Source organism: Chiloscyllium plagiosum, chromosome 1, assembly GCF_004010195.1.
Source record: "Chiloscyllium plagiosum isolate BGI_BamShark_2017 chromosome 1, ASM401019v2, whole genome shotgun sequence".
In the NCBI taxonomy this organism is placed as follows: Eukaryota; Metazoa; Chordata; class Chondrichthyes; order Orectolobiformes; family Hemiscylliidae; genus Chiloscyllium; species Chiloscyllium plagiosum.
The window spans coordinates 6,037,655-6,065,021 of NC_057710.1; the positions used below are offsets into that span (position 1 = coordinate 6,037,655).

Genomic DNA, 27,367 nt, shown 5'->3' on the forward strand with positions numbered 1-27,367 from the left:
ACTGAATGAGTCCTGAGTGCTGACATGGTTTTGGATACCGCCAAATCCCACAGTTGATCAATGTACACTCTGTTCACCAGGCCCTGGGTGGTGTGCAATATGTGATCTTCAACTACAAAAAATCTGAAGGCAGAATTGGAACAAGTCAGAATCAGTCACAACATTGGTGAATAAAGCACACGCATGCACAGGAAAAGCAAGCCTTGATTGCAACAGAGATCACAGCTACACTTAAGGCTGGATCTGTCGCAGTGTAAAGTCTAAAACTTTTCATTCCTGGATTGTCATTCATTCATTCACATTCATATTTACCTGAAGCTACAGCTGTTCAAGGTCAGGAGCACAACGGTTTATTTGGTTTTGCTTTAATTAACTTTTATATTTGCACTGAGCAGAGCAGAGAAATATCAATGCTTGAGGAGGGGGAGAAGGGGGAAGAGGTGGGGAGGAAAAAGGCAGTGAAGGGAAAGAAAGGGTGAAAGAGAAGGGAGCTGCAGAGAAGAGATGAGAGGGAGGGTAAAGGAGGTGGAAGAGTGTGAAAAGGGAGTGAAAGAGAGGGTGAAACAGGAGAGAAAGAGTTTAAATGGGGAGAGGAGGTGGATGAAAGGGATAGGAGGATGAAAAGGGAGAGAAGAAAAAAAGAGAGTTTGGGGAGAGATGACATGAGGAGAGGAAAGAGGAGATAATGAGCAGGAAAAGGAAAAGGAGGAAGAAATTGAAGTGAGATGGGGAAATGAAGAGAAGGGAGAAAGAAGAGAGGCAGAAGAAAAGAACACATTCATGCCCAATATTTCCACTAAAATTTGCTTATTAGCAGGCTTCATTGGTAACCTGTTGGAATAGTATTCTAACAGTATTCTACCTACTCAGATACATTACTCTACCAATATTCCAGCTGAAATCTAGGTTTGAGACCAAGACATGGTCTGAATGAGTCAAGGACACATTGTTGACCACCAGAGCTGCAGGTAAGCTCTGTAGTGAGCAGAGCAAATCCCTCACCTAAAGTACCCTGTTCAAAACTGCGAGACTTATAAATAGAGATACAAAGGGAAGGGGAAAGTGAAGGAGAGGGAAGAGGAGAGTGGACAGTGACCAAGATATAGAGAGCGAGAATGTGAACCGTGAGCATGAAAGTAGAAAACAGAGATATGAAAGAGAAAAGACTAAACAAAATAGAAGAGGCACAAGGGAAAAAAAAACATGTTTGGATAAGATCCCTGGTACCAAAACCCCTACCCTGAAAATAAGACCAGCAGAATCCCACCACTAACAAAAAACACTCCAAAATGTAAATAATTAGAACATGGCACCAGTAGAACTTTTCCTTTGCATGAAAAACATACACTCACCCTACAATTTGATTAAAATACCTCCTGTAGCCGTCTAACGTTTCATGCTGCAACAAGACAAGCATTTTGAGTTAGGACAATAAAGGACTGCAAAAATAAAGCATTTTAAAAAAAGGGTCATACACTGGCATGCTCAGTAATTCAGGGCAAAAACAAAAAGGAATACTGTTTCATCAAGGTTAAAATGCTCTTTGGTTAATGGAAATGAAAGGGGAGATTATTCCTACCATGTTGGAAGGAGGCTGCAGGACTAAGCGGGCCTGTTTCTTTCTTTGTTTCCTGTAGTAGTTCTCAAATGTATCTTGGGCACCCTGGAGAAATGAAAAAGAAGAAAAGGGGATGTGTGTTGAAGTCGGGAGCGCGTGAACACATTTTTAAGGACTGACAAAAGCAGATTTGTTGTTGAAAGCCAGACACCTTTAACCAAGGCTCCTGCCTACACAATGGGCTTCCCATTTAGACAGGAGTGCCCCAAAACTCCTTCTACTCCGCCACTGTATCCCAATTGCTCATTATCTGAAGCACCCAATTACCTGACCTCGGTGAATGGACATTTCCGCTCATTAAATTCTGCCTTTGTGATTTATCAGAAAAGCTAAAAGCAAAAATTCTCAGCATTGGAGTAAGTTATAGAATCATACAGCACAGAACGAGGCCACTCAGTCCACAAGGCATGTGCTGGTTCTATAAAAGAGCAAGCCAATTCATTCTTCTACTCTTCAGTTCACAGCCCTGTCAATGTGTAGCTTTCAACTATTAATGCAACACATTTTTAAATGTTACTGCTGAATTTGACTCAATCTGACTTCCTGAACATAAGAAACTTCAGTGAAGAGAAAAGCTTCTCTCTGTCTTTCCCTGGTTTACTGCTTGAGAATGACAGATAAAAAGGGAGAGCACTAAGAGGGGTTTTGCTGCAGAAAGGTCAAAGAAATTGCCTTTGGAAATAGGGGAGATCCTGAGGTGTTTAAGCTCAGTTTTCAAGGTTAGGAAGGGAATTGGAGAAAAGCAATTGCAGGAAATATTCAGAATTACTGATAAAACAAGTATAAAGTTAGGAAATGGATAAGAAGGAAAGGCAGGCTCAAGTCAAAAAGAATGAAATTGTGATTATCAGAGAAGAAACCATTATTCAATATAAATGCATTCAAGAGAGAATTACACAGAAGGAATTGAGGGAAGCTGCATGAAGTATAACAACCATGTGAAACTAATGGTTGTATGGTGAAGGCAGATTATGGGGTTAATCGATCATTAGAAGGTAGGTGTCTGGCCAAATGGTCTTTTCTTGTTCCAAAAACCACTCATTCTAATGAACAGCGAATACAGTAGCATTGATTTCAGTAGCAATACCAGTGACGCCATTCTGTGCCTTTAAAACACTCAACTCCACAAAACAGGGTGCTATTTTCACAAGCAGATTTCCTGTTTCCATTCATTGCAAAAGAACAAACTATAACCGGTTTTTACAAAAAAAAATGCACAGAACAAAAGAGGTTTTAAAGTCTAAATGACTCTGGACTGTGGCTGATTTTAATGAGAGGACTTTCTCTTCCTCACCACCACCTGCCCCCCCCCACCCCCCCAACCCTGTACAAAACAACTATTTACAATTATTGTTTTCGTTTAAAGTTTTAAATCGCAGTAACCTTAAGTGGCTCAATAATCCCCTGATGTTTTAAGGACGGAGTGCATATTCTTTGCATAATTGGGGCAGGGTCCCTGCATTGTTGCTTGTATTAGGATCTCTCTGGGGGTTAAGCGGAGCGGGGGGGGTGGGGTTTATGTGATGAGGGTAGATTTGTTCAGCTGCATAAATGGTATTTGTGATGAGAGAAAGCAGAGTCTCCAAAAGCCGGAAGGTACATGCTTTCTGTGGTCTTGGCTCCGACCGCTCAATGACAACTTGAATTTATATAGCACCGATAATAGTAGTGTTAAAATTTGACACGGAGCCACAAAAGGAGATATTAGGAGAGAGTCATAGAATCATAGAGATGTACAGCATGGAAACCGACCCTTCGGTCCAACTCGTCCAGGCTGACCAGATATCCCAACCCAATCTAGTCCCACCTGCCCACATCCCTCCAAACCCTTCCTATTCATATACCCATCCAAATGCCTTTTAAATGTTGTAATTGTATCAGCCTCCACCACTTCCTCTGGCAGCTCATTCCATACCACCCTCTGCATGAAAAAGTTGCCCCGTAGGTCTCTTTTATATCTTTCCACTCTCACCCTAAACCTATGCTCTCTAGTTCTGGACTCCCCCACCCCTATCCATGCCTTTCATAATTTTGTAAAGCTCTATAAGGTCACCCCTCAGCCTCCGACGCTCCAGGGAAAACAGCCCTAGCCTGTTCAGCCCCTGCACTCCAAGGTCTCTTTGTTCAGCAACACTCCCTAGGACCTTACCATTAAGTGTATAAGAATTTTGAAGCAGGAAAGAGGAACCGAGACGGTGAGGCTTGGTGTGGGAATTCCTGACGTTAGAGTGTAGGCAGCTGAGGGAATGGCAGCAATGGTGGAGTGATTACAATAAGACAAAAGCCAGAATTGGAGACGCCAATGATCTTGGAGGGTGTCAAAGCTGGAGAAAGTTACAGAATTGAGGATAATCATTTCAATCATTGGTGGAGATACAGCTGTGGTGAAGATGAAAAGATGACAGTCACAGAATCTTAAAGCACAAAAGGAGATGGCCCAACCCCCATCATACCTGTGAAAGTTCTTGGAAAGAACTATGCAATTACTCTACCCTGCCAATCTTTCCCAATTCCAAAAACATTACCCTTTCAAGTTTCTATCCAATTTTATGAAAATGTCAATTGAATCTGTTTCTCCCGTCCTTTCAGGCTCCACTCTTTTACATTTTTCCTTGTACAAATTTAGTTAAAGTCAGAGAGTCATACAGATGTACAGGATGGAAATAGTCCCTTTGATCCAACTTGTCCATGCCAACCAGATATACTAAATAAACATTTGCCAACACTTGGCCCATATCTCTCCAACCCCTTCCTATTTGTATACCCATCCAGATGCCTTTTAAATATTGTAATTGTACTAGCCTCCACCACTTCCTCTGGCAGCTCATTCCACACATGCAACACCTTCTGCACGAAAAAATTGCCCCTTTTAAATCTTTACCCTCTTAGCTAAAAACTATGCCCTCTAGTTTTGAACTCCCCACCCTGGGGAAAAGACCTTGTCTATTTACCCCATCCATGCCCCTCATGGTTTTGTAAACCTCTTTCAGGTCACCCCTCAACCTCCGACACTCCCGGGAAAACAGCCCCAGCCTATTCAGCCTCTCCCTATCACTCATACCTTCCAACCCTGGCAACATCCTTATAAGTCTTTTCTGAACCCTTTCAAATCTCACAACATTCTTCCTATAGCAGTGAGACCAGAATTAAATGCAGTATTCCAAAAGTGGCCTCACCAATGTCCTGCAACATGGCCTCTCAACTCCAAAATTTAATTCACTGACTAATAAAGGCAAGCATACCAAACACCTTCTTCACTATCCTATCTACCTGCAACTCCACTTTCAAGGAACTATGAACCTGCACTTCAAAGTCTCTTTGTTCAGCAACACCTCACAGGACCTTACCATTAAGTTTATAAATTCTGTCCTGATTTGCCTTTCCAAAATGCAGCACCTCAGATTTATCTAAATTAAACTCCATCTGCCACTCCTTGGCCCATTGGTCTACCTGATCAAGGTCCCGCTATACTCTGAAGCAACCTTCTTCGCTACCCACTGCACCTCCAATGTCCGTGTCATCTGCAAACTTACTAACCATACCTCCTATGTTCTTATCCAAATTATTTATATAATTGACAAAAAGCAGTGGACCCAGCATTGATCCTGGTAACAGGCCTCCATCTGAAAAGCAACCCTCCACCACCACTCTCTGTCTTCTAACTTCGAGCCAGTTCTGAATCAAATGGCTAGTTCTCCCTATATTTCAAGTGATTCTAAATTAGAACTTTCTAATTTCTATTGTCATACTTTTTGTCAATTAATATTAATGCCTCTGATAATGCCAATGGAAACAGGTTTTGCCTTATTTACTTTAACTTCAGAACCACTCAGTGAAATCTCTTCTGCTCTAAGGAAAGTAATTCTGATTTCTCTAATCTCTCCACAAATAGACAAAACGTTAAATTTTTTAAAAAATCTTCCATATAAGATTCAGGAAAAGAGATCTTGAGAAGCTTAAAGAGAGATTTCCTTGCCCAAACTCCTTATCCTTCCTATCCCGAGGAGGAGTTAACAACAGTTTTGCAAGTAGCTTTACTGAAGTAATCAACTTTCATTTGTGAATCTGCACAACACACCTTTATTCCTGATGAAGGGCTTTTGCCCGAAACGTCGATTTTGCCTGTCTTCGGATGCTGCCTGAATTGCTGTGCTCTTCCAGCACCACTGATCCAGAATCTGGTTTCCAGCATCTGCAGTCATTGTTTTTACCACATCAATCCCTTTTCAATGCAACTATCTTTCTAGTCAACTTTCAGCTTTGTACGATGCTGCACCTCGAATTTAAGACCAACTTCAAGGCTTGAACATTGAACTAACCTAGCATTCTATTCCAGCAAATGGAAATGCCTCATTGTGAAATAGCCTGTCTTTAAAAGGAGACGTTAAACTGAGATATTGTCTGCTTCCTCTGATGTTCAAAGATTTCACGACACAATTTCAAGCAGGACAGGGAGTCCTCTCAGTGCGTTCATCAACATTCCCTCTTGATCTGAATCAGATTATTTAATCCACTTGTGGGATATTGCTGGATTTTCCTAATACGCAGCACTTCAACATCATTTGTTGCTCATGAAGTGTTTTGAGACAACCATACATGTTACATAAATTCTAGAATTTCTTTCCATAAGGATTTGCACTGAATTTCTGGAAACGTCAGTCCTCAAGAAAGTGAATAACTTCATATAAGTTTACACACAGCATAACCTTTGAAGAATCAAAAAAGAAAATTAAAATAGGGCATGGTTTTAAGACAAAATGTGTTTTACCATGTTTAATAAATGCGGTTTAGCAGACACATGAAGTTCACAGTTTCTTTCCATGACTGATTCTCCAGTCACTGCTTTCATGGAGGATTTGTGCAAAATATGGAGGAAACTCTACCCCACTTCTCCATTAAGGGCGTTCACAAGTATCCCAAAGAATTACAGCAGACAACTTGAATAAGTTTACTGGAAACCTATCTGCAAAAATTCTATCCCATGTTCAATACAATAAATCCCTTCATTCATCACGGCAATGTGGGTGGGTTTACAGATTACTTGGGATAACTGTGAACAAAAAAAAAACAGGCAACACCAAGAAGTGAAACAGGACAGAAAGCAAGGTAAACCAGGAAAAAGTAATATCAATTGTACACGACATTGACTGATGAGGAAGTAGTGAAGAATACAACAATATTGAGGTGTTGAGGAGGAATTGCTTAGGCTTGAGAGATCACAGATTTGTTATAGTGCAGGAGGAGGCTTTCTGAATAAACAATTTTTTTAATACTTTGTGGGATGTTGACAGCTGCCTTGCATTTATTGCCTGTCCCTAATTGCCCTTGAGAAGGTGGTGATAAGGTACTTGCATGAACTGCTACAGTCCTTGTAGGTAAACCCAGACTCTTACTGGATGCTATTTTCCTGCCTTCTCCTAGCAATCTATGCATTGTTCCTTATCAAATGACGACTTAATATAATCCCTTTTTAAATGTTTCAAATGAACCTGCTTCCATCGCACCATCAAGAAGTACATGTCTGAGCCTCACCACTTGCTGTGTTAAAAAGTTTTTCCACACATCACTTTTGCTTCTTCAACCAATTACCTGAAATCTGCACCCTCTTATTCTCAATTCTTTCACGAGTGGGAAAAGTTTCTCCTTATTTACCCTGTCCAGGTTATATGATGTGATTTGGTTTAGCACAACAAAAATGTCAGAGGATGGGAAGCATGTGCTAAATAGGGACTTTAAAACACAACAGGAATGAAAGGAGAAAGCTCAGAGTTGCACTGACCACAGCAGCATTGAGGGAATAGAGAGAAAGCTGGATTTAGAATCAACAGAGAACCATGTCGTTGAACAGCGCCAGGTTCCACCAGCTCAGGCTTGGATGCCTGGCGCCGTCTTTTGAGCATGTAGTCTGGCTAGCACGGAAAGAAGAATTCTTTAAGACTTGGGGGTTTGTGACATAGCAGTTTAGCTATTTAGCTCATTGCAGCTTAGAGGCAAGGAACAAAATCTATTTAACAAAACTAATAAGGTCAGCACTCGCAGCATTTTCAAAACATAATCACATGCTAAGAAAACAAGTGTTGTAATGACCTGAAAAGCTAAAAGCATGATTGACATAATGTTGGAAGATCAGAGTTCCCTGGCAACCCTTGAATGTTGGATTGACGGTGTCTTGTTATATTCAGTTTTGCACACACTATGCCTACTGGATATCTTTGAGTGAACCCTGAATTCTGCCAAGTTATGCTCCAGAATTCCTAAGCAGAGAGCACATCAATTACAAACTGTATATTTTTATGGTATATTTAAGCAACTCTAGTCATCCCTTGCATGCAAGAGTTTCTGTCAGTTTTGTGACTGTGGAACAGATATATAGGTATCATGCTTGTGGAAGAAGTTACAATCTCTGTATTTTTAAAGTGGTTTCTTCATTGAACAGACCTGGTTTCAAATTGCTGTCTCACCCCTGCTGAACAGAAACTGTCCATAAAATTCCATCAGGAGGGGGCCGACAACTTCATAAAACATTTAAATACAATCGGGGGGGCGGGGGGGAAATGGGGGGGGGGGGGGGGAATGGGCAGGTTCTAGGTTTATTTACGAGTTGTCTGGAGAAACTCAGCAAGTCTGGCACTATCTGTGGAGAGGAAGCAGAGTTGGGTCCAGTGACATTTCTTCAGAACAGTTATGCTGATCCCCTTTAGACTACCCTCCTCTCTCGTTCTTGTCATCAATTGTTTCTGCAGCTCATTTTGTTCAGTCAGCCTCGTCATTTCCTTTCTGCCATCTCTCAATATCTTTGTTTCATATTCCTGCTGCTCCTTTCAATTTTTTTTTCTTGCTCTCAACTTTTTTCCTTTGAGCTTTTTGTGGCTGTCTCTCTCTTATTTGCTCATCAGTGGACCCCTCATTCTCCTGCTTTCAATGCAGGAGTTGGCTACAATTCACACTCCATTTTTGGTAATAGATTTATTCACTGGATGTTGGCATCACTGGCACACCTATCGCCCATCCTGATATACTCTTAAGAAACCGGTGGTGATCAACCTTCTTGAACTACTGTAATCCATCTGGTTCAGATACACCCAGAGTGCTTTAAGGGAGGGAGTTCCAGGATTTTGACCCAGCAACAATGAAGGAACAGTGATATAATTCTGAGTGTGGCTCTAGAAAATTACTTGCAGGTGGTGGTGTTCCCACGTGTCTATTTCTAGGTGAAAGCAGTCATGAATTTGGAAGCTGTTGTCAAAAAAGGTTTGACAAATCAGTAATACACCTGGTTTTTGCACATACATCTGGCTCCATGCAGTCGTGGAGGGAGGGAGTGTTTATGGGGTGTGAGAAGCATCAACTAATTAAGCTGTTCTATCCTGGGTAATGTTGAGCCTCAAGAATTTTGCTGCAGCTGCATACATCTAGGCAAGTTGGAGATGATCCCATCACACACCTGACTTAGACCTTGTAATAGTCAGGGATTTGGGTGGTGAACCACTCGATGCAGATGTCCAGCCAATGACTTGCTCTTGCAGTCAACCTATTTTTGTGCTCTTCCAGCACCACTGATCCAGAACCTATTTTTGTTGCCAGCCCACTAAATTTCTGGTCAATCATGACCTCCAGGAGGTTTGGCGGGGGTGGTGGTGGTATTTCAGTGATGATAATGATATTAAGCATCAAGTGGAAATTGTTAGATTCTCGTTGTAGGTGATATTTGCCTGGCAGTTTAGTGAGACTAGTGCTACAAATCAGTCCAAACCTGAATGTCATTCAGGCTTAGTTGCATGCGGACATGGAATCTTCTCATATCCTACACGCTAGATTACTGACAGAGGTAAAGGAGCAAATCATGGAGCAGTTGACAGAAAGTTTGCTGGCCTCCCTGAATGTAGAATTAGTCCAGCAGGACTGCAGGATTACAAATATGATGTTACTGTTTAAGGGGAAAAGGATAACAAAGGGTTTGTCAGCTTGACATCAAAAGTGGAAAAACTGATGGAGGTATTAATATGCAATAAGGTAAATGAACACAGAGAAAAATAATTTAATATCAGACAGTCAACATGGCTTTGTCAAGTGTAGATAATGTCTGACAAATTTAATTGGGTTTTTGACACGGTATCTTAGGCAATGGATGAGGTGGTGCTGTGGATGCTCTGGATGTTGGACTTTCAGAAAGCATTGGATAGGGTGTCACATAGCAGGCAAATCCAACATTGTGGGGATTGATATGTCCTTGGCAGCATGGATTAGAAGTTGGCTAAAAGATAGGAAATAGAGGGTAAGTATAGATGGGCATTTCTCAAAATGGAGACAAGTTGGAAGTGGTATTCCCCACGGACTCCTACTTTTTCTGATTTATGAATGGTTTTAAGATGGGTGTTATGGGCAAATTCTCTAAAATTGCAGATGATTCTAGACTAAGGAGAAATGCAAACTGCGAGGATGACACTGAGCAACTTCAGAGTGGCACTGAAACGTTGGCGAGATGGGCAGACACCTGGCAGATGAATTTCAATGCAGAGAAATGTGAGGTATTGCATTTTGGTAGAAGAAACATGGACAGACAATGGCACAATTTTGAGTGGAGTATCAGAGTAGAGGGACCTCAAGGTTCAAGCTGATAATTCTCTGAAGGCAGCCAGGCAAGTTGAAACAGTCATCAGGAAGGCTTATAGGATCCTTGAGCTTATAAATAGAGGCATATAGTATAAAAGTAGGGAAGTGATGTTACACATCGACAAATCATTGGTCAGACAAGGTTGTGTTTGGTTCTGGGTATCTTATTTAAAGGAGGTTGTTAAAGCCCTGGAGAGAGTGCGAAGGAGACTTACTGGAATGATACCAGCAATGAGGGATTTTAAATACAAGGAAAGCGTAGAGAGATTGGGCTGATTCTCCTTGGAGCAAAGAAGATTAAGAGGTGATCTTATTGAGGTGTTCAAAATTATAAACAATTTTGACAGGTTGAAGAATTTTCCTCTACTTCGTATGTCAGTAACTAGGAGGTCACAATTTCAAGATTGTCAGCAAAAGAGCTAGGAATGAGATGAGAAGAAACTTGCTTACTCAGAGAGTTGTTAGGATTTGGAATGTGCTGCCTGGGAGAGTGGTGGAAGTATATTCCATAGGAGGTTTCAAGAGTGCTTGATACATATATATTTGGAAGTGATGAATTTAGATGGCTATGGAGATAGGGCTGGAAAATGAGACTGGCAGCTTTATTAGGAGCTGGTACAGACACGCTGGGCCAAGTGGCCTCCTTTTATACTGTAAAATTCTATGAATATCTGAGGAGTTTGTGAATGGTACTGACCATTGCCAGTCATCAGCGTACCACACTCATTTGATGATGGAGGCAAAGTCACTGATAAAGTGCTGAAGATGGTGTGTCTGAGGAACTCCTGCAGCAAAGATCTTCCACAATTAATCCGACAATCGCCTCCCTTTGTGCCAGGTATTATTCATGCCAGGTATTATTCCAGCCAGGGCAGAATGTTTCCCCCTCAATTGCCACTGACTTTAGTTTTACAAGGGCTCCATGATAGCTTACTCAATCAAAAGGCTGCTTTGACGTCGTGGGCAGTCACCATCACCTCACCTGTGGAATTTACCTCTTTCGTCCAGGTTTGGACAAAGGCTGTACTGAAGCCTGATATTGAACAGTCCCAATGTCATGGTTGTCTATGATGTGGAGGGAATAAAATTGCAGAATAGAACATTGCAGCAAATTCAAGCTGAACATCTCAAATGTCATGAGCACTGTAAAATGCAGTTCATTGATGGTTTAAAACGACATTATTTACAATGTGAATTTTACAGTAAAATGAGTATAAAAAGGACAATGGAAAAATATTCCCTCTGAGGTGTACCCCAACAACTAGTGTTTATTGTTTGAATCATTGGCAAAATGTTTGAGATGGGAGGAGGATTAAAACTGGAAAGAAGAGCTGGAAACTGAAGCAGTCATATTGGACTTGAATAGTAACTGTTTCTATTTCCACAGAAGGTGTCAGACCTGCTGAGCTTCTCCAGCAATTTCAGATCTTTGTTTCAGATATCCAGCATCTGGAGAACTCAGAATCCATTTGAGATGAGGAGGGATATTGTTTCTCAATAGGTCTATCTAAGAAGGTGTTGGAATATGATTCCATAAATAATTCTAAAAGGGAGATAGTCAGGTAATTGAGGATGACAAACTGACAGGATTATGACCAAAACACAGGGCTGTCCAATTAGCACACAGCTCTTTCAAAGAACTAACAACAGCTCCCTCCAAACCAAGCTATGCAAACAACCACTTGTATACCTATGAAGAAACAAAATATACTTAAGTTTCACAGGAGTGTAATTGAGGGAAAAATTTGATATCAAACCAAGGACAGATGGTGAATAGCTAGATTATGTATTGTAGATATTTAGTGGCATCTAAAAAGAGGAAAGAGAAGTAAAGAAGAGGAGAGATTTCAAGAGAGAACAGACCTTGGGCCTAGGCAGCTACGAGGCAGTCTGCCACTAAAATCATGGAGTTACTCAAGGCTAGAAATGCAGGAGTGCAGAGATCTCAAAGGTATGTAGGACTGGAAGGTGTGCTTCCATATTAGCAAAACAACAAGCAAAATTTCACAGATGGTGGATATCATCAATAAGAACAAAAAATAGTTGAAATACTGAGCAGGTCTAGCAACAATGGACAGATATTAACTCTAAAGTGTGGTGCCCAGAAATGGACAAAATACCTGTACACCAGTTGAGGCAAGCCAGTGTTTCATAAAGGTCCATTGTAATTCCTTTACAATTGATAAGTACTTGAGTAAGTTAATAGCAGGATCTATGCTTTCCTAGAAATGTTGTCAGGCAAAAGTCAGTGCCTCAAGTAGAGGTGGGGAGTGGAAAATTGGGGAAAAGAGCACACAGAGAGAGCTTTTTAACAAATGATTAGCATGGCTTCTCTCTCAGAACTCCTGTCCCTACACAGCATGAATTGGAAGAGCAAGTCCAACTTTTAGTGATAAAGCTTCAACAGACAGTACCTTTCTTCCTTCTTTTACTTGTCAACCTTTTAAGAAGAGAAATGTGGGGTTGGGGAGGGGGGGGGATGTGGGTGGAGACTTTATCAACTTTGCTGTGTGGGACTTAATCATCTGTGAAACAGTCGCAATACAATATTTTCTAGCCTGTCTGAGCTCCTTTCTGTGCCGGCTCAACCTTTCCACCCTTTAAATTGGTTGAGAGATCATGATAAACTACCACTGAAGTGTCTAATTGTGATCTCAGTTACAGTGTCATTGTACCTTCAGCTGGTGTGCTGTGTAGGAGCTTGCATCCCCTTATTGTCCTCCCACCAGGAATGAGCGTAAGCCTATCTCGTGCTATTGTACCATTAACTCCCCTGGAATCCCCACGAGTTGACAATTTAATACAAAGTTCTTTTTGAGAGCAAGACTGAGATCTTTTCTTTTCTCTCTCTCCAGCTTTCTCTTTCTTTAAGTACTGGTGTTGTTCAAAGTCCTTTTCAGACTTGATCCTATTCTGTGCCTAAAAGAACACTTCATATCGGACTTGTTTTGACATTTTCCCCCCCATTGTCTGCACTCTGCTTGTAATGCTTCTTTTGATCCCACGTGTGAGACAAAAGTTTTTTAAAAATCAATTCGGAAATGTTTGCAGAAGATGCTTCGCTTTAAAATAGTGGGTGCCATTTATTTTCCTCAGAAAGAACAAGCATTTTGGGTTAAGAAGCTGGACAAGCAAGCTCATTTTATTTAATTTTGAATATTCTTTCATTTCATCAAGTAGATTATATTTTAAATAAGAGAAAAAAATTAAAAGTGCAAACATCCTTGCCAGGGTCAGAAGGCTCAGAAACGACAGCCATTGTCCATAGCAATGCTACACTCTGCTGTTGATAAGTCACTAAGCAAATCAACATGAACAAGTACAACCTGCAATTACATAGCACTTTTAATGTCAGACATGTGACTAAAGATTCAATCACATGTACATTTGAAACCCTGACTTAAAGGAGGATATAGGATTGCGGAGATTTAGGGAAGAAGTTCCACATTTCAGGGTCGACATAATTGTAGGCAAAAGTACCAATGATAGACTGACAAAAACTTAACAAGTTGCAAAGACGCAGAATTCGAGGAATGTATGGACCAGAGGTGTAGGAGTGGAGGAAGGTACAAAGGTAGGTACAGACAAGGCCATGAAGGGATTTGAAAATGAGTAGAATGAAACAACTGTACCAAATGCGTATATTTCCATGATAAATTTTAAAATGTTAAATATTTTTATAATTATATTTTTGCCCCAACGTAAAACAGCAGAATGTGTAAAATGGGTACGAATACCTTATCTCATTCAAATAGGCACAACGATAGACAAAACAGAATAGAGGCACATTGCCTTTCGAACTATCAATCTATGCAGTTTCTAGATTCTCAACCCTAGAAATGTACCCTAACCCTACATTCCTGTACCCAAGAATATTTTTGTCCAAGCAACTAATTCCCTCTAAACTGGAGGCCTGGCTTTTCAGTCAAGGCAGGCAGCACAAGACAGGAAATTTCTTGGTTCACCCAGCCCGCCCTGTAACAGACTCCACCGAATAGCAAAATCAGGGTGGGGAAAATGAAGATTGGCCTACCAATCCAGGGCACAGATTAAGGCAGCCTCAGGGGCTGTTGAGTGTCAAGGCAAGCTGTTACAAAATCACTCAAACCTCATAAGACATGAGGGGAGGTGATAGCCTAGTGATATTATCGGCAGACTATTAATCCAGAGACCCTGGGTTTGAACCCTGCCATGGCAGAAAGTAGAATTTTATTCAATAAATATCTGGAATTTTGGATGACATGAAACCATTGTTGGAAATACTCATCTGGTTCACTAATGTCCTCTCGGGCTGCCCTTACCTGGTCTGGCCTATATGTGACTCCAAACCCACAGAAATGTGGTTGACACTTAACTGCCCAATGGGCAGTTAGGGATAGGTAGTGATGCCCACATTCCGTGAATTAATTGAAAAAAAAAGACTGTCAGAAATAGGAACAGGTATAGGCCATTTGGCCTCTCAAGACTGCTCTGTCATGGATTATATCTCATCCAATATTCCTCATGTCCACTTTCCTACCTTTTCTCCACAATCTTTGACTCCCTGGCAGATCAAGTATCTATCAAGTCTCTTAGATGTCACATAATTCAACTGTAACCTTGATATCAAAGGCAGTCACTTTCAATGCATCTGTGAAATTCAACTAGTTTGTCTATGTTTGTACCAAAGCTATAATTTGTTAGAAGTTTTAATTGTTGGACGTGGGTGTCACTGGCTGACCAGCATTTATTGCCCATCCTTAGTTGAAATGACAAGATGATGGCAAGCTGCCTTCTTGAACCACCGCTGTCCATGTGCTGTGGAGTTGATCCACAATGCCCTTCAGGAGGGAATTCCAGAATTTTGACCCAGCGACACTGAAGGAACAACAACATATTTCCAAGTCAGGATAGTGAGTGGCTTGGCCAAGAACTTACAGGTGTGGTGTTCTCATATTTGCTACCCTTGCCCTTCTAGATCGAAGTGGTCGCAAGTTTGGAAGGTGCTGTCAGAGGATCTTTGGTGAATTTCTACAGTGCAGCTCATAGATAATACTCACTGCTGCTACTGAGCATCGGTGATGGAGGGAGTGAATGTTTGTGGATGTGGTGTCAATCAAGGGGACTGCTTTGTCCTGGTTGATGTCGAGCTTCTTGAGTGTTGTTGGAGCTGCACTCATCCAGGCAAGTGGGGAGTATTCCATCACACTCTTGAATTGCGATGTATAGATAATGGTCAGGCTTTGGGGAGTCAGGAGGTGAGTTACTAGCTGCAGATTCTCAGCTTCTGACGGACGAATAGGCTCTTTTGCCACTGTGTTTATGTAGTGAGTGCAGTTGAGTTTCTGGTCAAAGGTAACCCCCAGGTTGTTGACAGTGGGAGATTCAGGTGGTGGTAACACCATTGAATAACAAGGGGCGGTGGTTAGATTGTTTCTTGTTGGGATGGTCATACCCTGGCCATTTGTTTGGAAAGAATATTACTTGCCACTTTTCAAGTGTGGATATTGTCCAGGATGCAGTGCATTTGAACTTGGGCCACTTCAACACCTGAGGAATTGCAAATGGTGCTGATCATTGTGCAATCATCAGCAAACATCCCCACTTCTGACCTTGTGATGGAGGGAAGGTCATTAATGAAGCAGCTGAAGGTGGTTGGGCCTAAGACACCAGAGGAACACCAGAGCTATATATGAATGATCAGCCCCTATGGGAAACAAACTGAGATCACGAGCAGGTTAGTGCTACAGCAAGTTATCTTCCATCAATTTATTTATGCTGGATACTGGACTGATGGGACAGTAATTGGCTACATTGAATTCATCCTGCTTGTTGTATCTCCACGACAATTATATGGTGCTCATTCCTGTTAGGCAGACTGGTGAGGCTCAGGTCGCGTATATTTGTCCATCTTTGTGGTTCACACACCATCTGCTGTCGACCCAGTCTAGCAGCAATGTCTTTTTAGTACTCACTAGCTTGGCCTGAAGCAGTGATGCTTAGCCACCCTTTTGATGGACATTGAAGTCCCCCAACAAGAGCACATTTGCATCCTTGCCACCCTCAGTGTTTCCCTGGTGGTGTTCAACACAGAGGAATACTGATTCATTAGTATGGGGTAGGCAATAGGTGCCAATCAGCAGGGGTTTTCTTGTCCTTGTTTGTTCTGCTGCTGTAAGACTTCACTGGGTCCCAAATTATGAGGACTTCAAGGGTATCTCCCTCACCAGTGTATCCCACTTTGCCCTACCTCTGCTGGTTCTATTCTACCTAGGGTCAGTGATGTTGTCTATCCCTAGTTGGCCTTGACAGGATGGTGATGAGCTGCTTTCTTGAACCCCTGCAATCCATTGCATGGACTATATCTAGAGTATGTCTAAGTCAAGTTGTTGCTTAACCAGTCTTTAGGATGGCTCTCTCAATTTTTGCACAAACCCCCAGATATTCATAAGGAGGACTTTACAGGGTTGATCGGACTTAATTTGAGTCGAAACGTATGGTGCTGGAAAAGCACAGCAGGTCAGACAGCATCTGAGGAGCAGGTGAGTCGATGTTTCGGGCATAAGTCTTTCATCAGGAATGTCCTGCTCCTCGGATGCTGCCTTACTGGCTGTGTTCTTCTAGCGCCGCACTTTTCGACTCTGACTCTCCAGCATCTGGATTCCTCACTTTCTCCCAGACTTAGTTTGCCATTGTCTTTCCACCACTAGGTGGTTCATCATGTTTCAATGATTTTTTTTTTGAAACTTTATAGCAGTTGATACAATTGGGTGGCTTGTTAGGACCTTGAAGAAGACAATTAGAAATCAACAATTGGGTGGGCCACATGTGACTCCAGTCCACATAGGACATTATTGAACCAAATGGGTTTTTATGATAATTGACCAACGGCTTCACATATATCCAGAATTTATTAATTCAAATTTCACAATCTGCTGCGGTGGCATTTTAAATTAGGTTCCCAAAACATTACCTGGGTCTCTGGATTGATAGCCCAGTAACAATACCTTTACGCTATCATCTTCCTACCACACAAAAGGCACAAGTCAGGAGTATGGAGAAACACAACAGCATCCAACAACAACAGCTGGCTTGAGTGATCTATCATCCACAACTTAAATCTTTACTCCCTCTACCTTTAAGGCACAATGATGGAAATACAGATCATGTACAAAATACAATGTACTACTTCAGCAAAGCTTCTTCATCAGCACCTTCCAACTAGAAGGACAAGAGTATCAAATAGATAGGAACATCACCACTTGGAGGTCCCTTCCCAGACATACATCGTCCTGAATTGGAACTATATTGCTGTCCCTTCACTGACACTAGGTCAGAATCCCTTCCTAACAGCACTTTTGGAGTTCCTGCATCCCCAGGACTGAGGCAATTCAAGAAATCAGCTCATCATCTTCTTCTTCAGGGCAATTAGGGAAGGGAAGTGATCACTGGCCTTGCAGTGATGCACATATCCATAAACAGATAGGAAAACCCAGTGAGACAAAGCAGTTGTCAGCAACTGAAAGACCTGCAGTCATAATAGATAGAGGTGAAAAGATGTGTAAGTGGCCCCTATTATGGCTTTTTACTATCTTAACTAAAATACATTTCATACTGTGTTGGAGATGAAGGTTAACAGTCATCAGTACAAGAGTTATTATTTCTTTACTGTTTCCCGTTTTCTCCTGAAGACACTAATATACAAAAGGAGAGTTTCATCCATGTGATTGATTCAATGGGCCCTTCTTCATGTGTGTGACTTCATCAGTTATTGAACAAAGCCAACTGCCATCATGCCTTCAACAAACATGCATTTTACGTACTTGCAATACAAGTTACCAAAGACAGTCGAAAATGGTGTAGGTGACCCAAACAGGACAAATAATGAAACTGACCCGGGCTACAACTGCACAGATGTCAAAAATAACCCATGTCCTTTTGGGACCATGGTGAAACTGACAGATGTCTTTGCTTACATTGCTCCAGCAATCGAACCAGCAGACAATGTGGTTTCCGCTGTACTGTGAAGCAGGCAGTATACACCAATGTCACTGACTGCATATCACACAAACAGTGTGCACTAAACAATTACACAATGTTTATATAACACAATTATTAAAACCTCGTGGAAAGAAAAGAAATTCAGTTCTTTGTACAGAATGAAACCCAATCGTTTGTGAACAGGTCATACTGCGGCCGGCCATAAATATGACACAAGTTGACCATGGCAGTTCCAACATCCTGCGATAGTTCTAGGAATTTATTGTGGAAAGCCAGTTTCAAGCAAACCAAAAGTTCAAGACCTGCTTCAAGGAGGAGATTCCCTTGATACAGAGCTGCAGGCATTTCCAGCATCAGCACGGCCAGCTCTCTCTCTCTTCTTTGCTAGTAAAATAGCTGAATACAAAATAGCGTGTAGAACATATGGACAGCTTGCTGCCAAGAGCTGTCCCCCTGAGACTTGGAAATGCTAGTGGATTTATGACAGGTCATGATTTGTACAGCCAAACACCAGCAAAAACAGGACTGTCCATACCCATAGCAGATGGTTACATGATCCCCAAGCACCACTTCACACCATGATGTGCCCCTCATACTTCAAAGTGCAATCACAGTTCCATAAAATCATGTAACTATACTGGGCCATGAACATCTCATAAACATCCCAACCTTGCTAATATTTATTTACTACAAAGTGACAAAAGAAAAACAAGGTTGCATCCCACAACATCCTCTACCATTCCAAAGTGCTTCAAAAACAATGAACTTCATTCCTCTCATGCCTAGGCAAGTGTGGCAGATTCATGCACAGCCAAATCCCAGATCACCAACAAAATGAATAACTAGCTACTCTGTGAGAGTATTGCTAAGAAACAAACAAGTATTAGCAAGGACACAGAGACCTACAGCTCTTCTTCAAATAATATGGGAGTTTCAATGTCTACCAGGACAATCAGATGATATAAGACAGCAGACCTGACAATGCAACACTGCACTGCAATGTTGGCCAGGTTTGATTGCTCAAGCCCAAGTGTGAGACTTGCACCTAGACTCGCAAGAAAACCAACTTGACAAATATTGAGTGTTTTTTTCTTATTTTTCCTCATTATTATGCAAGTGTTTATTGACAGAATTCTGCAAATGTACATGGATTCCACCCATAGTACACTTCTGATATCACATTGGTTGGCAAGTACATATTTATCAAGCTGAGTAATTATCATTCATTATAATTATAATTCATTATAATTACCATCACTCAACATTGAGTTCAACAACTTTAGATCATAACCTCAACCTCCATCTTGTGTTTTTTTCCCCTTCCCTTTTATTCTTTCTCCATGTTTTGGCCTTCATGTTGCATTCAGATGTTTTTATGTAATCATTCACATCTCGTTTGGGTACAACCTTTGTTTCTTAACTATATCTATGACTGTTTTTTCTGGTGTTGCATCATGAAATCATATGCCATCTAATCTTCCCTGGGTTTCTCTTTTGCATGTTGCCAAACAGTAGTTATGCACTAAGATGTAAACACAGGCCCCTGACAACTATGACCTCTGCAGGCTGACTGTCTGAAGGGCACTAGAAATTAAGAGCAGAAAGGAGCTCAGTTGGCTTTGAAGAGGTCCCAGGGAAGACTGAGGCCAGTGAATCATGGAACTCCTCAGCCCAGCCTGCCTCTGCAGAAAATACAACAGAGACTGCCACAGAAGAACAAGGATCTGAGTCACACTCAGTGATATTTAACACCGATTGAATACCACAGCGCAAACCATCATAGAGTCATAGAGATGTAGCAGCTGTTACAGCCAGAAATTTATCTCACAAGATAGAATGTTGTCTGAAAAAGATTGTCATGGGGAAAATACAAGGGATGGCATTAGGTGCCATACAGGCAAGCCTGACTGAATGACATCCTTCTGGGCTGTAACAATTCTGTTATAACTCCATCTACACAATTGCGGCACAAATAGTTCTCGCAAAACAAACTCCACAACCACCTGATGTAGGAGCAGTGCTCCGAATGTTAGTGCTTCCAAATAAACTTGCTGGACTATAAACTGGTGTTGTGTGATTTTTAACTGTACACCCCCAGTCCAACATCGACACTTCCAAATCAAAACTCAAATTATTATCTAAAAGGATTTGGGGACAGCCTTTTATTGGGGATCCTGGTCCCATTACCCTTTCATAGAATCATGGAGTCAGAGATGTACAGCATGGAAACAGACCCTTCGGTCCAACCCACCCATGCCGACCAGATATCCTAAGCCACTCTAGTCCCACCTGCCAGCACCTGCCCCATATCCCTCCAAACCCTTCCTATTCATATACACATCCAAATGCTTTGTCCTTGCCAAATAGTTAGTAGGGAGCTTACCCAGGGTGATAACAGCTTTCCTACTGTTATTTAATGTTCAAGTAGCTGTCAATAAATGTGGAGGTAGGATTCTGTTCCTCAAGGACAGGAAATTCCATAATCAAATGATTGGCAGCTCTATAATCCCAGCAATAGCTATGCAGAAGCAATGACTGTTGCTGGTACTACAGGCAGTTCCGAATGGACCCCATCACTGGAGCCGGACACCAAGTGGGGGAGATTTCAACAGAGTGTCAGTTGGTAGGCCCTGGTAAGGGGTCAAAATATCCCTGACAATCTTACATGTCTGTATAAAGCTGGCGCAAACTTGATGAGCCAAACAGTCCCCTTCCTTTAGGTCCGACAGTATGATTTCATGCAGGTGAGTGGGTTTGAGAGCCTGGTGGCAAGTGGTAAAGTGGTAAGAGATGGTTACCCACCAATGGGCTCAAGAACTAACTCACCCCTCCAAAAACAAAATAAAATTTCACAGATCTCGGGTGATGGGACTGGAAAACCACATGCTGTGGTTCACATGTACCCGCCTGCAGCTGGGGGGAGGGGGGAGAAAAATCCAGCCCTGGGAATTTTAGGTGGACCTCAGCAAAGTCTGTAAAGAAAAGGTAGACGCTCATCACCTGTCACTAGCAGAGACTCCACAGAATGATCGGTCCCAAATGGATCTCACTTGACCCAGATGCAGTTAAAATGTCAAAAGCGCAGACAAAAAAAAAGCTTAATAGGATAAATGCAGCTGCCTTCTCGAGTTCCAATCAAGCCGATCTCGATCACAATATCCTTGGTTGTGCTGTTATACAATCCTAGCATAAACAATACACACTTCATTTACTTGTCCAATGGGATTTGAAAGGGGGAAAGAGGGAATCTACACTCACTGTGGCTCCAGAGGTTGAATTAAATCATGAATTACAGCTTTTTGAGGTTTTTTTTTTGTTTTTTTTACAAGTTTGTTGAGATGTAGTGTACTACAGTTGTGAAACTTTCACCAGGCTTTCTGACACAGACATTCAAAATCAGTGCTAAACCTTCCATGGCAACTACAGCAAGGGTTCAGATAAGGAATAAAGTTCCCTCAACACTGTCCCATTCAAACACTCCAGGACAAGTACAGCATAGGACTGGATTCGGATAAACATTCTTTCTACGTTGTCCCTGTCTTACACTCTAAGGGAAAATCACTAGAGTAAAGGTCCCCATCAACACTCCGAGGATAGGTATAGCACAGGGTTAGATACGGAGTAAAGATTCCTCCAAATTGTCCTAACACACACTCAAGGAGTAGATACAGCATATAATAAGTGAAAAGTCAGTGACTCACAATCAATGCAACAATGTGACTCAGCCCAAATATCAAAGCAGCAAAGTACATCCCACTTCCAAATCACACTGTTCCATCTCCCTCGGCAAACCAATCGATGTCATGTATCACCATTTCTTGTGAATTACAATATTGTTACTTCTGAGATTGTTAGAAGGTGAGAAAAGGACATCTCTTCAGCTTGCTTTTTTCACACAGATTGCTCAGATACACTGTTGGGAAGCAGAAAGGGTACAACTGGCACAACTGAAAGAAAAACAACCAAGTCTGTACATCTGAAAGCAAGGAGAAAGTTTATGTGAGTAGAGATTTACCATTTAGGGAGAGACCCTTCCTCTCAAGGTCAGAGGTTGATTTTCCTTTATGAAATGACAGCTTGGATGAAACCATCCGAAATGTCATCCAATTTGGATGCCATCTGATTTTGTTTTACTGAAGAATTTGATAGGTGAAGCACAGCAGCAGTGTAGGGCATCTACAATTTACAAGGAGCTGCTTTGATGCACAGAGTTTGTGTTTTTTCTTTCTCTCTGGTATTTTGAAACATATCCTTGCATAATACTAAAACACTGTGACTTACCATTTCATCCGTACTGTACCTGCCCTGGGAGAGTCTGATGGGGCAATGCTGCAACTGGAATACGTCCCAACATGGGAAAGGGGTTAAAAATAATGTTAGCTAAACCAGGGCAAATTCTGCAACAAAATTCCCCAAGAATTGCCTAATCCAGAATTTGAGCGTATAAAGAATGGTGACACTATAGTTTAAATAAAATCATAGAGTCATAGAGATGTCCAGCACGGAAACAGACCCTTTGGTCCAACTCGTCTATGCCGACCAGATATCCCAGATAAATCTAGTCCCATGTGCCAGCATTTGGCCCATTTCCCTTGAAACCCTTCCTATTCATATTCATTTTGAAGCACAGTTGGATTTCAGATAGAACATTCAACTCAGGCCTCAAGGTAGAGGCGCCTTAAGCTACAAGTAATAAAGCTGAATATATCAAGGTGCTTATCAAGTGATGGATCCTCAAAAAGGGAAAGAAATATCCTCATTCGTTGACATTGGGATGAAAGGTTTAAGCATCCCACCTGTATAGATTGTGAAAAGGTGTGCTCCCCTGCACTCTGAAAAAGCCTTCAGATTCAACAGATGATCAAAATACACTTTTAGTTAAAATAACCTCAGAGTAAGGGAAAGAAAAACTGTTCATTGTAGATTCTGCAATGCCCTCTGCTGTTTTCTTTTGGACATTTTACCACATCAGACAAACAGCAGCTAATCTTGTCTGCTGAATTTGTCATAGATTCACTGGATGACTTCAGCACCACAGGAGCCCAATCAGTTTGTTGAGTCCTGGTTAGCTCTCTACAAGAGAAGCTCAGCTAGTCACACTCTCACATCTTTTCCCTGTAACCCTGCAAAAGTTTTGATTCAGTCCTTAACGAATTCTCTGTTGAAATTTATAGTTTGAATCTTCCTCCAGTACACTCTCAATCAAACCATTTGCTCTGCAGACAGGTTCCACCTTCTTAAGCTTGGATTCTTTTGCTGACCACCTTTTGATCTAACCAAGGGTGAGGTTATCCAGTTTGGACTTAAAAAAGGTAGATTAGGGTACTTTCTACATGTTATGAGGTTAAATATAGTGGGTGTCCAAAGATACTTGGGGATTCAGGTGCATAGATCTTTAAAGTGTCACAAATAGGTGCAGAAAATAATCAAGGAAACTAATGGAATGCTTGCCTTTCTCTCTAGATTACAAGAACGCAGAAGTTATGCTGCAGTTACACAAAGCCAAAGACATGCAAGTTAGCCAGAATGGCCAAGCACGGTGGCTCAGTGGTTAGCAATGCTGCCTCACAGCGCCAGGGATCCAGGTTCAATTCCAGCCTTAGGCGACTGTCTGTATGGAGTTTGCACGTTCTCCCCGTGCCTGCGTGGGTTTCCTCCGGGTGCTCCGGTTTCCTCCCACAATCCAAAGATGTGCAGGTTAGGTGAATTGGCTATAGTGTTCTGGGATGTGTAGGGTTAGGTGCATTTCACAAATGTAGGGTAGGGGAATGGGTCTGGGTAGGTTACTCTTTGGAGGGTCGGTGTGGACTTGTTGAGCCGAAGGGGCTATTTCCACACTGTAGTAGTTCTAATTCTAATTGCCTCAGAGTACAGGAATGTGCAGGCTAGGTGGGTTAGCCATGGTTCACGTGGGGTTATGGGGATAGGTTGGGCTGTGGGTCTGGGTGAGATGCTGTTCGAAGCATCAGTGCAGACTCAATGGCTGAATGGCCTCTATCTGCATTACACCTTGGAGTACAGTGAGCAGATCTGGGCACCACACCTCAGAAAGGATAGATTGTTCCTGGAGGGAGTACAATATATCTTTGCAAGAATGATACCTGGACTTGAGGGGTTAAGTTTTGAGGAGAGATTGTACAAATAAGGCCTGTTTCCTCGAGAATTTAGAAGGTTAATGGATAATTTGATCAAAATTTTCAAAATATTAACAGAAAAAGACACGGTAGATAAAGATAAACTATTTCCAATGATTGGGAATTGGCAAGTTAGGGGGCATAGTATGGTCAGATTGTTCAAAAGAAATGTTAGGAAGCACTTATATGATAAAATTCCCTTCCACAAATGGCAGTGGAGGCAGCATCAGTTGCTAATTTCAAATCTGAGACAGATCATTTTGGTTCAGCAAAGGTATTAAGGGATATAGGCCAATGTAAATAAAGGGTAACATTTAATATGTCTGGACTCCTCATCATTCTGAATTCCTATATCAAGTGTCCTTTTGACCTCCTCTTTCCAAAGAAGGTCATCCCAATTTATGTAAAAAAACGTAGAAGCAATTTGTGAACAGCAAAGGTACACAAACAGCAATATTATAATGGTCAGGTACCATACTGTTGTCAAAGTGGTACAGGAATTAACATTGGTCAGAACACCGAAGAGAGCTAGCTCCCTGTGTTTCTTCAAATAAGGCCACAGAATCTTGTACATGCTGCTAGAAGGGTAGAGAGAGCCTCAATTAATGTATTCAATGTCGACAAATGTCCTTCAGGGGAAGAATTTTGCTATTCTACTTGGTCTACATAAAACATAGAACATTATAGCACAGCACAGGTCCTTCAGCCCTCAATGTTGCACCAATCTGTGAAACCAATGTGAAGCCCATCTAACCTACAATATTCCATTTCATTCATTTGTCTATCCAATGACCATTTAAATGCCCTTAAAGTTGGCAAGTCTACTACTGTTGCAGGCAGGCCATTCCATGCCCCTACTACTCTCTGAGTAAAGTAACTACCTCTGACATCCATTCTACATCTATCACCCCTCAATTTGAAGCTATATCCCCTCGTGCTAGCCATCACCATCCAAGGAAAAAGGCTCTTACTGTCCACCCTATCTAACCCTCTGATTACCTTACATGTCTCAATTAAGTCACATCTCAACTTCTTCTCTCTAATGAAAACAGCCTCAGCCTTTTCTCCTAAGACCTTCCCTTCATATCAGGCAACATCCTAGTAAATCTCCTCTCAACCCTTTCCAAAACTTTCACATCCTTCCTACATTGCAATGACCAGAACTGTATGCAATACTCCAAGTGTTTCCGTACCAGAGCTTTGTACAGCTGCAGCATGATTTCATGGCTCCGAAATTCAGTCCCTCTACCAATAAAAGCTAACACACCATATGCCTTCTTAACAACCTTATCCACCTGAGTGGCAACTTTCAGGGATCTATGTACATGGACACTGAGATCTCTCTGCTCATCTCCACAACCAAGAATCTTACCATTAGTCCAGTACTCTTTATTCCTGTTACTCCTTCCGAAGTGAATCACCTCACACTTTTCCACATTAAACTCCATTTGTCACCTCTCAGCCCATGTCTGGTCTGGTCTACATGCAACTCCGGGTCCACAGCAATGTGGTTGATTCTTAACTGCCCTCTGAAGTGTCTAGCAAGACACTCAGTAGTACCAAACTACTAGCTCGTTAGAATGACTAATGACTGAACTAGCCAAACCTCAAAGGACATATATGCTAGACTGGGATTCCGGTAGGTAGTGAGGGAATAATCTACTCAATCTCATTCTCACCAAATTACCTTTCATAGATGTGTCCATCCATGACTATATAAGGAGGAGTGACCACCTTTGTGGAGACCAAGTCTCATCTTCACATTGTGGGTAACCTTCAAGCTGTTGAGTGGCACTGTCATTGTTTTAAATATGACAGAGCTTGAACAAATCTAGTAAGTCAACATTGGATATACATGATGCACAGCAGAATTGTTTCTGAGACCTCATGATCCAGCATATCCCCAGCACACCCCTAATTTTCCATCAACAGCAAAAAGGATATTGCATGCCCACTTGAATAGGCAGAAAATAAAATCATAGAATGGCTCCCACCACAGTAGGAAGCCATTCAGCTCCTATGCCTGTGCTGGCCCTCTGAAGGAGCAATTCACCTTCCATTCATCCACCTCTTCTCTGCAGCCTTGCACATTCTTCTTTTCAGATAATAATCTCATTCTCTCTTGACTGCCTCAACCATTCTCTCAGGAAGAGAATTTTAGATTCTAGCCTACTCACAGTTTTCACACATGGAAAGAGGGCCTCACGCCCATCATATTCTGCATCAGTCCACAAACATCCACCTATTCTAATCCCATTTTCGAGCACTTGGCCCACAGCCTTGTATGCTATCACATTTGAAGAGTTCTTAAATGTTTTAAGGTTTCCACCTCTGCCACACTTTTAGGCAGTGATTTCAAGATACCCATAGCCCTCTAAGTGAGAACATTCTTTTCTTAAATCCCCTCTAAACCTCCTCCTCCTTACCTTTAAAACAATGCCCCCTGATTATTGATCCTTCTATGAAGGGGGAATATTTCTCTCTATTGATCCTGCCTATGCCCTTCAAAACTTAATACACCTCAATCAGATTCTGCCTCAGCCTCCTCTGCTCAAAGGAAAATAACCCCAGCCTATTTGGACTGTTTTTATAGCTGAGTGTTCCAGTCCAGGCAGCACACTGTGTTGTTTCATTGTCACTGTGTAGAAAAAGTATTTTCTTGTCCCATCATTGCCTCTTTTGACAACTACCTTCAATCGCTGCCTTTTCATTCTCAATCCTTCCACCAATGGGAACATTATCTCCTTATCAATTCTGATCAGCCCCCTCACAATCATAAACACCTCTATCAAATCTCCTCTCAGTCTAATCTTCTCTAAGCAGACATTTCAGCATGATAAGAAGGGTGACTGACTGGCCGGCAGGCAGAACATTTACCATATGCATAAATGACTTGTTTTTTGATTGACAGGATATGATGTGGAGCTTCCCAGGGGTCTGTGCTGAGGCTTCAACATTTTACAATTTATATCAATGACTTATGGAGCGGAGACATGGTAGCTTAATTCCCAGGTGACACCAA

At 41.7% G+C, this 27,367-nt stretch overlaps 1 protein-coding gene across 5 annotated transcripts in view; it reads right to left on the reverse strand.

Moving 5' to 3' along the window:
• Positions 1 to 27,367, reverse strand: part of exoc6b (exocyst complex component 6B) — a 652,306-nt gene that overhangs the window by 286,141 nt on the left and 338,798 nt on the right. For all 5 annotated transcript variants that reach the window (XM_043690482.1, XM_043690394.1, XM_043690575.1 and 2 more), the window contains exons 9-11: positions 1,580 to 1,663; positions 1,353 to 1,399; positions 3 to 123 (exon numbers count right to left, since the gene is read on the reverse strand). In XM_043690482.1, coding sequence (XP_043546417.1) covers positions 3 to 123; positions 1,353 to 1,399; positions 1,580 to 1,663 — 252 coding nt within the window. The remainder of the gene's footprint in view (positions 1 to 2; positions 124 to 1,352; positions 1,400 to 1,579; positions 1,664 to 27,367) is intronic.